Here is a 14,026-nt window from a genome sequence, read left to right on the forward strand (position 1 = left end):
AAAGTGCAAGCACAATTCTGGACATATGTAATCTAAATCCACCAATTTCCGTTATCCTGGGTGAGTGGTGTCCAGCCATTTTTGCTGAGAATCGAGCTTACTTTGTCTATTTTTGTTCTGACACTTCACATTAAGGGAGAAAATGTGTATGAACATGTACTGAATCCTTTAATTATCATTATGGTAAAATAGCTGAAGTGCTTAAAAATGACATGCACCACCAAGCGCTCTGTAACTATTGTTTGCGTCTAGTTTAAGACACTTTGTTATCGTTGTTAACAGCTTCTGTAAGTAACAATAACCAGTTTTTCAACTCTGCTGCAACAGGAATTCATCGGTTAAAGCAGACTTTACCAAAAAGGAAACCTGGCTTCATGGCCAAGTCCTACGATCCAATAGCACCTATAGCTGCAGAAATCAGCGATGAGACCAGCCTATTGTGTTTTGATGAGTTTCAGGTAAATAGAATGTTTTTGCAAGATATATTGAAGAGGGCATATTGTTAAGTTAATGTACAAGCTCAATGCATTTAAGAGGGTGAAATTTCTGTGTGTACAGGCTAATGCACGCAGTATAGTAACTTTGATAGCATTAACCAAGCCCATGCTATAAAAATTCCTCATGGGGCGGAACAGTTTAAGTGAATAGATTTGGCTTTATTGGTTTTTGGCCTGTTAAGAATATAAGAGCATAATAAGAACATAAGACCTGCTGAGTATTTCCAGCATTTTCTATTTTTTATTTCAGATTTCCAGCATCCGCAGTATTTTACTTTTGTATTATTTCACCCCATTGAGTTGAGTCCTAAGAGAGAAGCGTTCCATCATCTGGCTAGCTTAATGCCTCCTGGAAAGCTGCAGGCTGCACATGTTTAGACGAAAGGATCTGCTTCGGCTAAGTCACTGCTCTAGGCAATAATATCATGTCCAAGCTCAGGCTGAGGCCTTCAAATAAAATCTGTAGGAATGTATTAAAAGACAATTCAATTATTGTGAAATTTTATGTTTTATTTAGTTTAAAATGTTTAAAACTTTTTGGGGGCATTCGACATTTCAGTTACTGAGGGAAAAAATGGCAGGTGAATATTTTTCAGAAGAATTTTACATGGTTTGATTGGTTCATTTACAAACTGCGATGGCAAAATATTTACATGCTGAGATAGTGTTTTGCCATTATAAATATTTACAAATAGTTTCCATTATAAATATTGGCATAAGCGGTTTCAATGTTGACAGAAGTGTGCCTTGAAATTGTGACACAGAAATTTAAGATTGTGGACAGGAAGTTCATGCCATCTATATCATTTTAATAATATATAGAATTCAAAGCAAAGGTATCCAGTATTGATCACTAAGCTCTTTCAAAACTTTCAAATCTGAGCTTTTGTATGTGGTACATTGATTTCTAAGCCTCCAATAAAACCAAGCTTTCACTTTCATGCTACTACTAATTAATGAAAACACATGTTCATGTTCAGCATGTATTACAAAGAGATCCACCAATCTGGGATGACTGAGTCTGAAGCACTTACTTATGGAAATGTTGTATTGGTTTTTTCTCCTCTTTTACTTAAGTGAGTCATAATGGAAAGCAACTGTAGGTCACAAAAATCTTTTCTCTTAAATGCTAATGAAATTTCTCTCTTCCTATTAGCTGACTACCATTAACAGTAATTTGTATCCTTCCTTTTCTGCTTGTTTGTAATGAATACTGTGCTGCTATTGAGAAAATGCTTCTGCTATTGTCTCTACTTGCTTGGACTGTACAATTACTTCTCTCTTCTCAAGCTGTACAAGTAATGGTATAAGATCAAAGGATCCACACACTGGCACCCATATACAGTGTGACTCCTGCCACAGCAATTCCACGTTATTCTAAAACTGTTGAGTTAGTTAATGTTAAACTATCAGAACCCACATTCCCAAATGCTGCCAAAATAGATCTGTTGTGTAATAAATTTAAAATTTAATCTTTGTTATAGTAAAAACATGAATCATCAGTGTGAATCCTGTATATACTGTAGGTCATATTCTATCACAAGATGACAAGATTATTACAGATGAGGAAGGCCTTCCAGCCCATCTTAACTCGCCCATCCAGAAAAACATGTCTGTTTCAACCCTAACCCCTGCCATTGCTGCATCAAATTGTTTCTTCAATGATTCCAGGGTTTCCCACAACTCTATCTGACAGTCCGTTCCAAGTGTTAATCACTCCATGCGAAGAACTTCCTGATATCAATCCTAAATTTATCATTTACTAGTTTGAACCTGTAATTTCCCTTATCCGACTCTCGCAATTTAATTTATAGTAGTGTTCTGGATTTACCTTTTGCTATACTTTTAACAATTTTAAGATCGCTTCTCAGATGCCTCCTTTCGAGGCTGAAATGCCCAAGTGTCTCCAGTCTTTCCTCATAACACAGACCCCTAACAACAGGGATCGGCCTGTGGCTCTTCTGTGCACTGACTCCAATGGTTGAACGTCATCTTTGTTTCAGTGACCAGAACTGAACATAGTACTCGAGATGTAGTCTGATCAGAGCACTGTACAGTTTGGTCACAACTTCCTCTGACTTGTAATCTACTGCTTCAGCCATGTAGTTCAACATTCTATTGCCTTTATTGATTGCTGCTCGGTACTTGGTTGGACATCTTTAGCATCGAGTCTACTAAGACTCCTAAGTCTCTAAGAACATAAGAAGCAGGAGCAGAAGTAGGCCGTACGGCCCCTCGAGCCTGCTCTGCCATTCAATAAGATCATGGCTGATCTTCTACCTCAACTCCACTTTCCCACCCTATCCCCATATCCTTTGAACATAAGAACATAAGAAGTAGGAGCAGGAGTAGGCCATACGGCCCCTCGGGCCTGCTCCGCCATTCAATAGGATCATGGCTGATCCGAACCTAGACTCACGTCCACTTCCCTGCCCGCTCCCCGTAACCCCTAATTCCCTTATCAGCTAGGAAACTGTCTTAAGTCCGTTTTAAATTTATTTAATGTCGCAGCTTCCACAGCTCTCTGAGGTAGCAAATTCCATAGATTTACTACCCTCTGAGTGAAGAAGTTTCTCCTCATCTCAGTTTTGAAAGGGCAACCCCTTATTCTAAGATTATGCCCCCTAGTTCTAGTCTCGCCCATCAGTGGAAACATCCTCCCTGCATCCACCCGATCAAGCCCCCTCACAATCTTATATGTTTCGATAAGATCGCCTCTCATTCTTCTGAACTCCAATGTGTAGAGGCCCAACCTACTCAACCTTTCCTCATAAGTCAACTCCCTCATCTCCGGAATCAACCGAGTGAACCTTCTCTGAACTGCCTCGAGAGCAAGTATATCTTTTCTTAAATATGGAAACCAAAACTGTACGCAGTATTCCAGGTGTGGCCTCACCAGTACCCTGTATAACTGAAGCAAGACTTCCCTGCTTTTATACTCCATCTCCCTTGCAATAAAAGCCAAGATTCCATTGGCCTTCCTGATCACCTGCTGTATCTGCATACTAACTTTCTGTGTTTCATGCACCAGGACCCCCAGATCCCTTTGTACTGTAGCACTTTGCAGTTTCTCTCCATTTAGACAATAACTTGCTCTTTGATTTTTTTCTGCCAAAGTGCATAACCTCACACTTTCCAACATTATATTCCATCTGCCAAATTTCTGCCCACTCACTTAGCCTGTCTATGTCCTTTTGCAGGTTTTTTATGTCCTCCTCACTCACTGCTTTCCCTCCCATCTTTGTATCGTCGGCAAACTTGGATATGTTGCACTCGGTCCCCTCCTCCAAATCGTTAATATAGATTGTAAAGAGTTGGGGTCCCAGCACTGACCTCTGCGGAACACCACTAGTTACTGATTGCCAACCCGAGAACGAACCATTTATCCCAACTCTGTTTTCTGTTAGATAGCCAATCTTCCACCCATGCCAGTATATTACCCCCAATCCTGTGATTTTTTATCTTGTGCAGTAATCTTTTGTGTGGCACCTTGTCAAATGCCTTTTGGAAGTCCAAATACACCACATCCACTGGTTCCCCTTTATCTACCCTGTTTGTTACGTCCTTAAAGAATTCGAGCAAATTTGTCAAACATGACTTCCCCTTCATAAAACCATGCTGACTCTGTCCGATTAAATTATGCTTATCCAAATGTCCTGTTACTGCTTCCTTAATAATGGACTCCAACATTTTACCAACCACAGATGTTAGGCTAACTGGTCTATAGTTTCCAGCCTTTTGTCTACCTCCCTTTTTAAATAAGGGCGTTACATTAGCAGTTTTCCAATCTGCTGGGACCTTTCCTGAATCCAGGGAGTTTTGGAAAATTACCACCAATGCATCCGCAATCCCTACTGCTACTTTTCAAGACCCTAGGATGTAAGCCATCAGGTCAAGGGGATTTATCCGCCTTAAGTCCCATTATCTTACCGAGTACCATCTCCTTAGTGATTTTAATCGTGTTTAGCTCCTCCCACCCCCCCCCCCCCCCTATAACCCCCTGTTTGTCCAGTGTTGGGATATTTTTAGTGTCCTCTACTGTAAAGACTGATACAAAATATTTGTTCAGCGTTTTTGCCATCGCCATGTTCCCCACTACTAATTTCCCGGTCTCGTCCTCTAAGGGACCAACATTCACTTTAGCCACCCTTTTTCTTTTTATATAACTGTAGAAACTCTTGCTATCTGTTTCTATATTTTTTGCTAGTTTACTTTCATAATCTATCTTCCCTTTCTTAATTAATCTTTTAGTTATTCTTTGCTGGCTTTTAAATGCTTCCCAATCTTCTATCCTCCCACTAGATTTGGCTACTTTATATGCCCTTGTTTTCAGTCGGATACTATCCTTTATTACTTAGCCACGGATGGCTGTCTTCTTTTACGCCCCTTTTTCCTCAGTGGAATATATTTTTCTTGAAAGTTGTGAAATATCTCCTTGAATGTACACCACTGCTCATGTACCGTCTTACACCTTAATCTATTTTCCCAGTCCACTTTAGTCAACTCTGCTCTCATACCTTCATAGTCTCCTTTATTTAAGCTTAGTACGCTGGTTTGAGATCCAACTCTCTCTTCCTCCAACTGAATTTGGAATTCAACCATGTTATGGTCACTCATTCCAAGGGGATCCTTTACTGGGACATTTTTTATCAATCCTGTCTCATTTCACAGGACCAGATCTAAGATTGCCTGCCCCCTGGTTGGTTCAGTAACATACTGCTCAAGGAACCCGTCCCTAATGCACGCTATGAACTCTTCCTCAAGGCAGCCCTGCCCAATTTGATTTGCCCAGTCAATATGAAAGTTTAAATCTCCCATGATTATAGCTGTTACCTTATTACAAGCCCCAACTATTTCCTGATTTATACTCCGACCAATAGAGTTGCAACTGTTAGGAGGCCTATAGACTACGCCCACCAGTGACTTTTTTCCCTTATTGTTCCTTATCTCCATCCAAACTCTTTCACTATCCTGATCCTTTGACCCAATATCATTTCTCACTATTGCAGTGATTCCATCCTTTATTAACATAGCCACCCCACCTCCCTTTCCTTCCTGTCTGTCCTTCCTAATAGTCAAATACCCCTGGATGTTTAGTTCCCAGTCATGGTCACCTTGCAGCCATGTTTCTGTAATGGCCACCAGATCATACCCATGTGTAGTTATTTGTACCATCAACTCGTCTATTTTGTTACGAATGCTGCATGCATTCAGATAAAGAACTTTTAAATATGTTTTGTGACAATTTATTCCTGCTTTTACCCCCTTTACTACTTTACCTTTTATCTTTATATATTCTGTCCCTTCCTGACACGCTCTGGTTTTTAATTCCCCCATTGCTACCTTGCTCTATTGCCTTCACCACTGACATTTTTATTTTTCGCTCTCTTGAAACCTCCCCCACAATAATTAGTTTAAAGCCCTCTCTACAGCCCTAGTTATTTGATTCGCCAGGATTCTAGTCCCAGCACTGGCCAAGTGAAGTCCGTCCCAACGGAACAGCTCTCTCCTGTCCCAGTACTGGTGCCAGTGTCCCAGGAAGCAAAACCCATTTCTCCCACACCAGTCTTTGAGCCATGCATTTAACTCTCTGATTTTATTTACCCTAGCCAAATTTGCTCCAGAGATTATTACCCTTGTGGTTCTGCTTTTTAATTTGGCCCCTAGCTGCTCATACTCCCTCAGCAGAACCTCTTTCCTTGTCCTATCTATGTTGTTGGTACCAACATGGACCGCGACAACTGGATCCTCCCCCTCCCACTCCAAGTTTCTCTCCAGCCCAGAGGAGATGTCCTTAACCCTGGCACCAGGCAGGCAACACAACCTTCGGGAATCTCGCTCTCGGCTGCAAAGAATCCTATCTATCCCCCTAATGATACATGACGTATGAGGAGAGATTGTGTCGATTGGGCTTATACTCACTGGAGTTTAGAAGATTGAGAGGGGATCTCATCGAAACCTATAAAATTCTGTCAGGCCTGGACAGACTAGATGCAGGAAGGATGTTTCTGATGGCCGGGGAGTCCAGAACCAGGGGTCATAGTCTAAGGATAAGGGGTAAGCCATTTAGGACTGAAATGAGGAGGAATTTCTTCACCCAGAGAGTGGTGAACCTGTGGAATTCTCTGCCACAGAGGCCGGTGGAGGCCAGTTCATTAAATATATTCAATAAGGAGTTGGATATATTTCTTAAGGCTAAAGGGATCAAGGGATATGGGGAGAAGGCAGGGACAGGGTACAGAATTTGGATGATCAGCCATGATCTCATTGAATGGCGGAGCAGGCTCGAAGGGCCGAATGGCCTACTCCTGCTCCTATCTTCTATGTTTACCCCAAGACTTTTATATCTGATCCCTGCGGAACACTACAGGTAACCAGCCTCCAAGCAGATCCACAGCCGTGAGTAAGAATTTTCTGCCTACGGGTATGCAGCTAACTATGAATCCATTAAAGCAACTCTCCATTAAGTCCACAGGATTCTGTCTTGTAGAATAGGGTATTGAGGTACCATATCAAAGCCTTTCTGAAAGTAGCCAATCTCTACTAGGATATCCTCATCCACCAACCTATTAATTTGTTCAGAAAAAATGATAGCAAATTAGTAAGATACAATCGTCTTTTCCAGCTGCCATGTTGAGTGACTCCTTTATCCGGGTGATCATAAAATGCAACTCATATGATCCCTTTAAGAAACCTGTCTATAACTGATGTCAGAATAATGGGCCTATAATTCCTGGGATCTGACTTGTCACTTTTTTGAAAATTAAATCAGCATCCTTCCAATCCAAGAGAACAATCTCAGATTCCAGTGAGCTGTTAAAGATATGAGCAAGGGGCTTGCAAAGTACATGTCCCATCTCTTTAATCACCCACAGGTGGATGTCATCTGGACCACCAGCCCGATCTACCTTAAGTAACAACAGAAATGCTGGAAGCACTCAGCAGGCCAAGCAGCATCCGTGGAGAGAGAAACAGAGTTAACATTTCAGGTCTGTGACCCGTCATCAGAACTGGAAAAGGTTAGAGATGTAACAGATTTTAAGCAGGTGCAGAGACAGGGAAAGTGGGGGGGAGGTAGAGGAGGAATGAATTGAAGGAACAGTCCGTGCTAGGGTCGGAGGCAGGAATGGTTAAATGTTGCAAATGGGGATCGCAGAATCATCAACAGCTGCCTGAAAAATGGGGGCAGGGGTTATAGTCTGAAATTGTTGAACTCCATGTTGAGTCCAGAAGGCTGTAAAGTGCCCAATCCAAAGATGAGGTGCTGTTCCTCGAGCTTACGTTGAGTTTCATTGGAACAGTGTAAGAGGCCGAGGACAGAGGTCAGAGTGGGAGTGGAGTGGAGAATTAAAGTGACAGGCAACCGGAAGCTCGGGGTCACCCTTACGGACTGAACGGAGGTGTTCCCTGAAGCGGTCGCCCAATCTGTGTTTGGTCTCCCCGATCTACCTTAAGGTTCTTTATTCGCTCTGTTATGATATCCTCAGCTAATGTAATATTGGCAATTTTCTTATCTACAGTGCACTCATAGCTGGTACTTGAGCACTGTCCACATAGGCCCATTATTCTGACACCAGTTATAGGCAGGTTTCTTGAAGGGGTCATATGAGTTGCATTTTATGATCACCTGGCTGAAGGAGTCACTCAACACGGCATCTGGAAAAGAAAGTTGTACCTTAATAAATAATCATTTAACTCCACTGCCATTCCTTAGAAGTCCATATGAATCTGTCCAAAGGCATCTTTCAATGGCCCCATATATTTAATGGCCTTCTAACTCCTAACTTAACTAAAAAAAAACTCTGCCATTGCTACCATAATTGGCGACTGTCATCTTCTCCTTTAATCTCTTCGCTGTTCTGATAGCTGTTTTGTTTCCCTTAATTGCGCATGATTTTTAAAAAATTAGTTCCTGGGACCTGGGCGTCGCTAGCAAGGCCAGCATTTATTGGCCATCCCTAATTGCCCTCGAGAAGGTGGTGGTGAGCTGCCTTCTTGAACCGCTGCAGTCCACGTGGTGAAGGTACTCCCAAAGTGCTGTTAGGGAGGTGGTGGTGTTCTCATGCACCTGATACCCTAGTCCTTCTAGGTGGTAGAGGTCGTGAGTTTGGGAAGTGCTGCCGAAGAAACCTTGGTGAGTTGCTGCAGTGCATCTTGTATGTAGTGTATGTAACCTGAAGAGGGAACTATATTCTGCAGCCCCTGTGTACTGCAGTACCGGTAGTGACCACCCCTGTATATAAGCCTGTGTTGTAACCTTGCATAGTAGTTCCAGTTTTGTCTCCATTCAGTAAACACCTGTTATAACCAACTCCTGCAGTCCGTGTCTCAATTACACACGGACGTTACACTGGCGACGAACAGATCCGAACTTACCTACAGTTCTGCACCACCTCACGGGGATCCATCCCTGAAGCGAAGTTGTTAGAGGTCGAGGCCAGAAGGAAGAAAAAAAAAGAAAACAAACAGAAGAAACGGGCGTCGACCGTGGGCAACCGCCCTCTGATTCATCGAATTCGAAGATTTGTAGGAGAGGCTGTCGAGAGCTGGGCTTGGTTATCCAGTCTATGGTGTTCCAGCTAATCGGGCTGGTGGCAGGTAGTACACTGATCCTTCCTGGGCTGCGGCGGGCTAGAGCTCGATCGGGTGGCTTTTCAACGGGGCCGAGCAGCGTTGTCGGGAAGAGGAGAGAGAGAGAGAGAGGGTGGAGCACACAAGGTGCGGCCGGTGCTACGAAGCCGGGCAGCGTACAGACCCGAGAAGAGGGAGGAAAGTGTCCCATAGGGTCTGCTCTGACGACGGGAACAGTAATTAAAATAAAAGAAATTAGAAGCGCAGAAAGCCGCGAGGAGCTGCAGTTTGCCACGGGGACCGCGGAGAACGGCGTTGGCAGCAGCGCGGGGGGGAAGTGCGCGAAGACCATAGGGCGTTGCCATCAAGGCATAAAAACGCCAGCAACAGCGCTAGCAGCAGCGGAAAAGACAGAAAGTGCGGGAGGCACCATCTTAATCCAGCGGGGAAGAAGGCAAAGCGCGGGAGGCGCCATTTTGTTCAATCGGGGAAGAAGGCAAAGCGCGGGAGGCGCCATCTTAGATCTCCAAGATGCCGAAGACTGGCAATATCACTGCCTTCGATAATGCAATAGAAGACTGGACCACGTATGTGGAAAGAGTCGAAGTATATTGCAAGGCAAATGAAGTAGCCGATGAGAAAAAGGCATCGGTACTACTAAACTTAATGGGCGCAAGAACGTACGGCCTATTGCGGAACCTGATCACTCCAGTCAAACCGATGGCGACGAGTTTTAACGAAATTGTTGATATCCTACAGGAACACCTAAATCCTACACCGCTGCTGATAGCAGAAAGATTAAAATTCCACAAGAGAAATCAGCATAAAGATGAGAGCAATGCTGATTACCTTACGGAACTACGCAAGCTATCAAAGCACTGCCAGTTCGGAGCAGGACTGGCAGATACCCTACGGGACAAATTTGTCTGTGGATGCCTGAGTGAAGGAACCCAGAAGAGGTTACTCTCAGAGAAAGAGCTGATGCTAGATAAGGCTTTCAGCGTGGCAGTATCGTACGAAGCAGCAGCAAGGGGAGCTGCGGAAATACAGCAAAAGCCACAGGATTACGGCACCCATGAAATGACATGGGGATTTGAAAAATGTTATCGCTGCGGCAGAACAACCCATGACCAGAAGGACTGCTGGTCCAAGGACAAAACATGCAGGCAATGTGGAAAGATGGGACACATTGCACGAGTTTGCAGGTCCGGGAAGAAGACTAACGACAACAAAAAGGCTACTAAGGAACAGTACAGGAAAGTACAAAAGATGACGAACAGTAGTTCCGAAGACCAGAAGAGCGATAGTGAATCCGGGAACAAGAGACTAAGCTGTCTCAAACTGCACAACGTAATCGCAAAAGAGGATCACCGAACCATTTGGGTCACCCTCACGATAGCAGGGTCCCAAGTCAAAATGGAATTGGATACAGGATCAGCCCTGACCGTCATGAGTCGACGAGACTAAGAGCGGCTATTCTCACACATACCCTTGAAAGACACATCCATTGTCTTGAAGACATATACGGGGCAGAAAGTATACCCCAGAGGGAAAATAAGGGTGCCTGTCGAATACAACGGCAAGGAAATACAGAAATTGTATCTGTACATACTGCAAGATGGTGGACCACCGTTATTGGGACGTGAACGGATCAGAAAGATAAGTTTAGACTGGCACTCCATTCAGGCACTGACTGTGGCTGGTAAAAAGGATGACGACGTCACACCTGGACGATTGTCAAAAAATCTTAGCTAACGCTAAAGAGGTATTTCAACAAGGACTGGGAACTCTTAAAGGCATAACCGCCTCGATAAAAAGAGAAGAGAATGCAATTCCCAAGTTTTTCAAAGCAAGACCGGTACCGTATGCAATTCGCCCAGCCGTCGAGGCAGAGCTGGAGAACCTGGAGAATGCAGGCGTGTTATTTAAGGTAGACTGGAGCGAGTGGGCGACACCCATCATTCCTGTCATGAAGAAAACGTTAAACAATAAGTCTGAGGAGCCAAGGAACGTTCGCATCTGTGGGGACTTCAAGGTGACTGTGAACCCAGTCCTTCACACAGTACAGTATCCTCTCCCGAGGATAGAAGATATTTTCGCCTCACTATCTGGAGGGAAGCGTTTTACAAAAATTGACCGAGCACAAGCATATTTGCAGATGGAGGTTGAAGAATCCTCTAGGAAATATCTCACGATAAACACTCACAAAGGTCTTTACCAGTATAATCGACTGGTATTCGGAGTAGCATCGGCTCTGGCGATATGGCAAAGAGCGATGGAACAAGTCCTGCAAGGGATTCCGGGGACTCCGTGTTACTTGGACGACATCCTAGTGACAGGTGAAAATGACAGTGAACACCTGGCCAACCTAGAGCAGGTGCTCACTGGACTAAGAGAACATGGGCTACGAGCCAATCGCCCCAAGTGCGAGTTTTTTAAGAAACAGATATCGTATTGTGGCCACGTGATTGATGAAGAGGGGTTACATAAGTCCCCTGACAAAATTGAAGCGGTAGTTAAGGCTCCAGCGCCTGAAAATGTGTCGCAACTGAGGTCATTCCTCGGATTGGTGAATTACTACCATAAGTTTTTGCCGAATTTGTCCACAATTCTGCACCCACTGAACGCCCTACTATAAACTGGAGTAGCATGGAAATGGAGCGATGAATGTAAGCGGGCCTTTCAGAAGAGTAAAGACCTAATCGCTTCAAGGGAAGTATTGGATCACTGCAACCCATCACTACCGATAAGACTGGCGTGTGATGCGTCTCCCTACGGCATTGGAGCGGTACTGTCACATAAATTCCTTGATGGTTCAGAGAGGCCGATAGCTTTTGCGTCACGCTCGTTAACTTCAGCCGAGTGTAACTACGCCCAGATTGACAGAGAGGCCCTCAGCCTGGTGTGGGGGGTGAAGAAGTTCAATCACTACCTGCACGGACAGAAATTTACTCTACTAACTGATCATCAACCTCTTGTCTCCATTTTCAACCCTCAGAAGGGCGTCCCGATAATGACCGCACAATGGCTACAGAGGTGGTCCCTTTTCCGAGGGGCACACCAATATGACATCGAGTACAAAGGAACTAAACAGCATGGGAATGCTGATGGATTGTCGCGCCTGCCGTTGCCGACGGTGGAAGAAGCACCTGCAGTGGATCCTGTGGAGATATTCCACTCGACCATAGTCGAATGTCTACCTGTGACGAATGCAAACATAGAAAAGGAAACACGAAATGACCCGACACTCTCCAGGGTCTATGATTTAACGGTGAAGGGATGGCTGGCACATCGCGAACCACTGTTGCCAGCATTCTCGCCGAGAAGAGAACAGCTGTCAGTGTGCCGAGGAACCTTGATGTGTGGATCCAGAGTAGTAATTCCACCCAAATTGAAGGATAGAGTGCTCAATGAGCTTCATGAGGGTCATCTGGGAGGGGTAAAAATGAAGAACTTAGCCAGAGCGTTTGTGTGGTGGCCAGGAATCGATAGAGAAATCGAAGAGATGACCAAGAGCTGTACAGGATGCCAGAAGGTCCAAAACGCCCCACCACAAGCCCCTCTACATCCATGGGAGTGGCCCTCATCTCCATGGCAAAGGGTGCACATTGATTTTGCTGGTCCATTTATGGACTCGATGTTTTTAATTGCGGTGGATGCACATGCAAAGTGGCCAGAGGTAATAAAAATGTCCTCAACCACCACAGAAAAAACTATCACAGTCTTACGAACCATATTCACCAGAAATGGGCTGCCTGAACAGATTTGCTCTGACAATGGACCACAGTTTGCGTCTGAAGAGTTCCGGAGGTTCTTAACGAACAATGGTGTTAAGCATTACACATCCGCCCCATATCATCCAGCCACCAATGGATTGGCTGAGAGGTTCGTTCAAACATTCAAGAAGGCTATCAAGGCAATGTGTAATGAAGACATACCCCTACAACACAAGGTGGATAACTTCTTGTTTGCCTACCGGAATGCGACACATGCGGTTACCAACCAAACTCCAGCCATGATGTTCTTCAATCGAAGACTAAGATGCCGCTTGGATTTGGTTAAGCCAAACATCAGAAGAGATGTGGAGAACAGGCAGTTTCAGAATATGAATGAAAGGCCAACCAGGAGTTTCAAGATAGGTCAACCAGTTTTGGCCCGGGACTACTGCACAGAGAAATGGCAGCCAGGAACAATCTGCACACGGCAAGGACCTCTAATGTATACCGTGGACGTTGGAGAGGGCATTGTAAGACGCCATGCTGACCAGATTCTAGAGTCACTGGAAAACGTCAAATCTACACCGCGATCCTATACACCTGGTGATGAAATCGAAGTACCAATTACATCTACCTCCGAATCGGTGATATTGGAAGCAGACGAACCAAACAACGACATTGATCCCGAATCAACTTTGCCAGACGAACCTGATACCCTAAAGAGGCGTTGTCCGGACTGTTAGATCCGTGGTTCAGTGGATAAATAATTACACGGATGCTGTACATAAACAAATAACAGGTCTTTACTGGAGGATGGTAATCTCTAGACTGGGGTACAGAGGCATGCGCACAGCTTGTATACCGGTGTGGTTACTGCCGGTACTACAGTATACAGGAGCTGTAAAAAGTAGTGCTGACTTAAAGCACATACACTACAATTCCTCCCTATTTAGATTAATAATACCCCCTTAATATTCAAATAACAATTACATTTTTACATGTACATTCAATAACAAAAGTCCATTTATAGATTCAGTCTTTGGGGCGGTTTCCTGACCCTTTCGGGATAGCGCCTTTCCGGAGGTTCTTGTTTTTGGTGCAGAGGCGATTCTGACCCCCTTTCATCGGGTAGTTCATCGGGTTCCACTGCTACTGGGTCTGAAGTAGATACTACCGGTATGTCGGGTTCATCCCCAGGTCCTCGAGACATGGGGTTGATGCATTTCTGTGATGCTAAGATCT

The 14,026-nt window shown here is 44.4% G+C and overlaps 1 protein-coding gene across 4 annotated transcripts in view; it reads left to right on the forward strand.

Annotated features, from left to right (window-relative positions):
• afg1lb (AFG1 like ATPase b) overlaps positions 1-14,026 on the forward strand; it is a 182,198-nt gene that overhangs the window by 36,223 nt on the left and 131,949 nt on the right. For all 4 annotated transcript variants that reach the window (XM_085997773.1, XM_085997775.1, XM_085997772.1 and 1 more), the window contains one exon: positions 328-458. In XM_085997773.1, the coding sequence (XP_085853899.1) occupies positions 328-458 (131 nt within the window). The remainder of the gene's footprint in view (positions 1-327; positions 459-14,026) is intronic.

The sequence above is a fragment of the Somniosus microcephalus genome, chromosome 9, assembly GCF_052327205.1.
Source record: "Somniosus microcephalus isolate GS21.2 chromosome 9, FLI_Smic_1.0, whole genome shotgun sequence".
Taxonomy (NCBI): domain Eukaryota; kingdom Metazoa; phylum Chordata; class Chondrichthyes; order Squaliformes; family Somniosidae; genus Somniosus; species Somniosus microcephalus.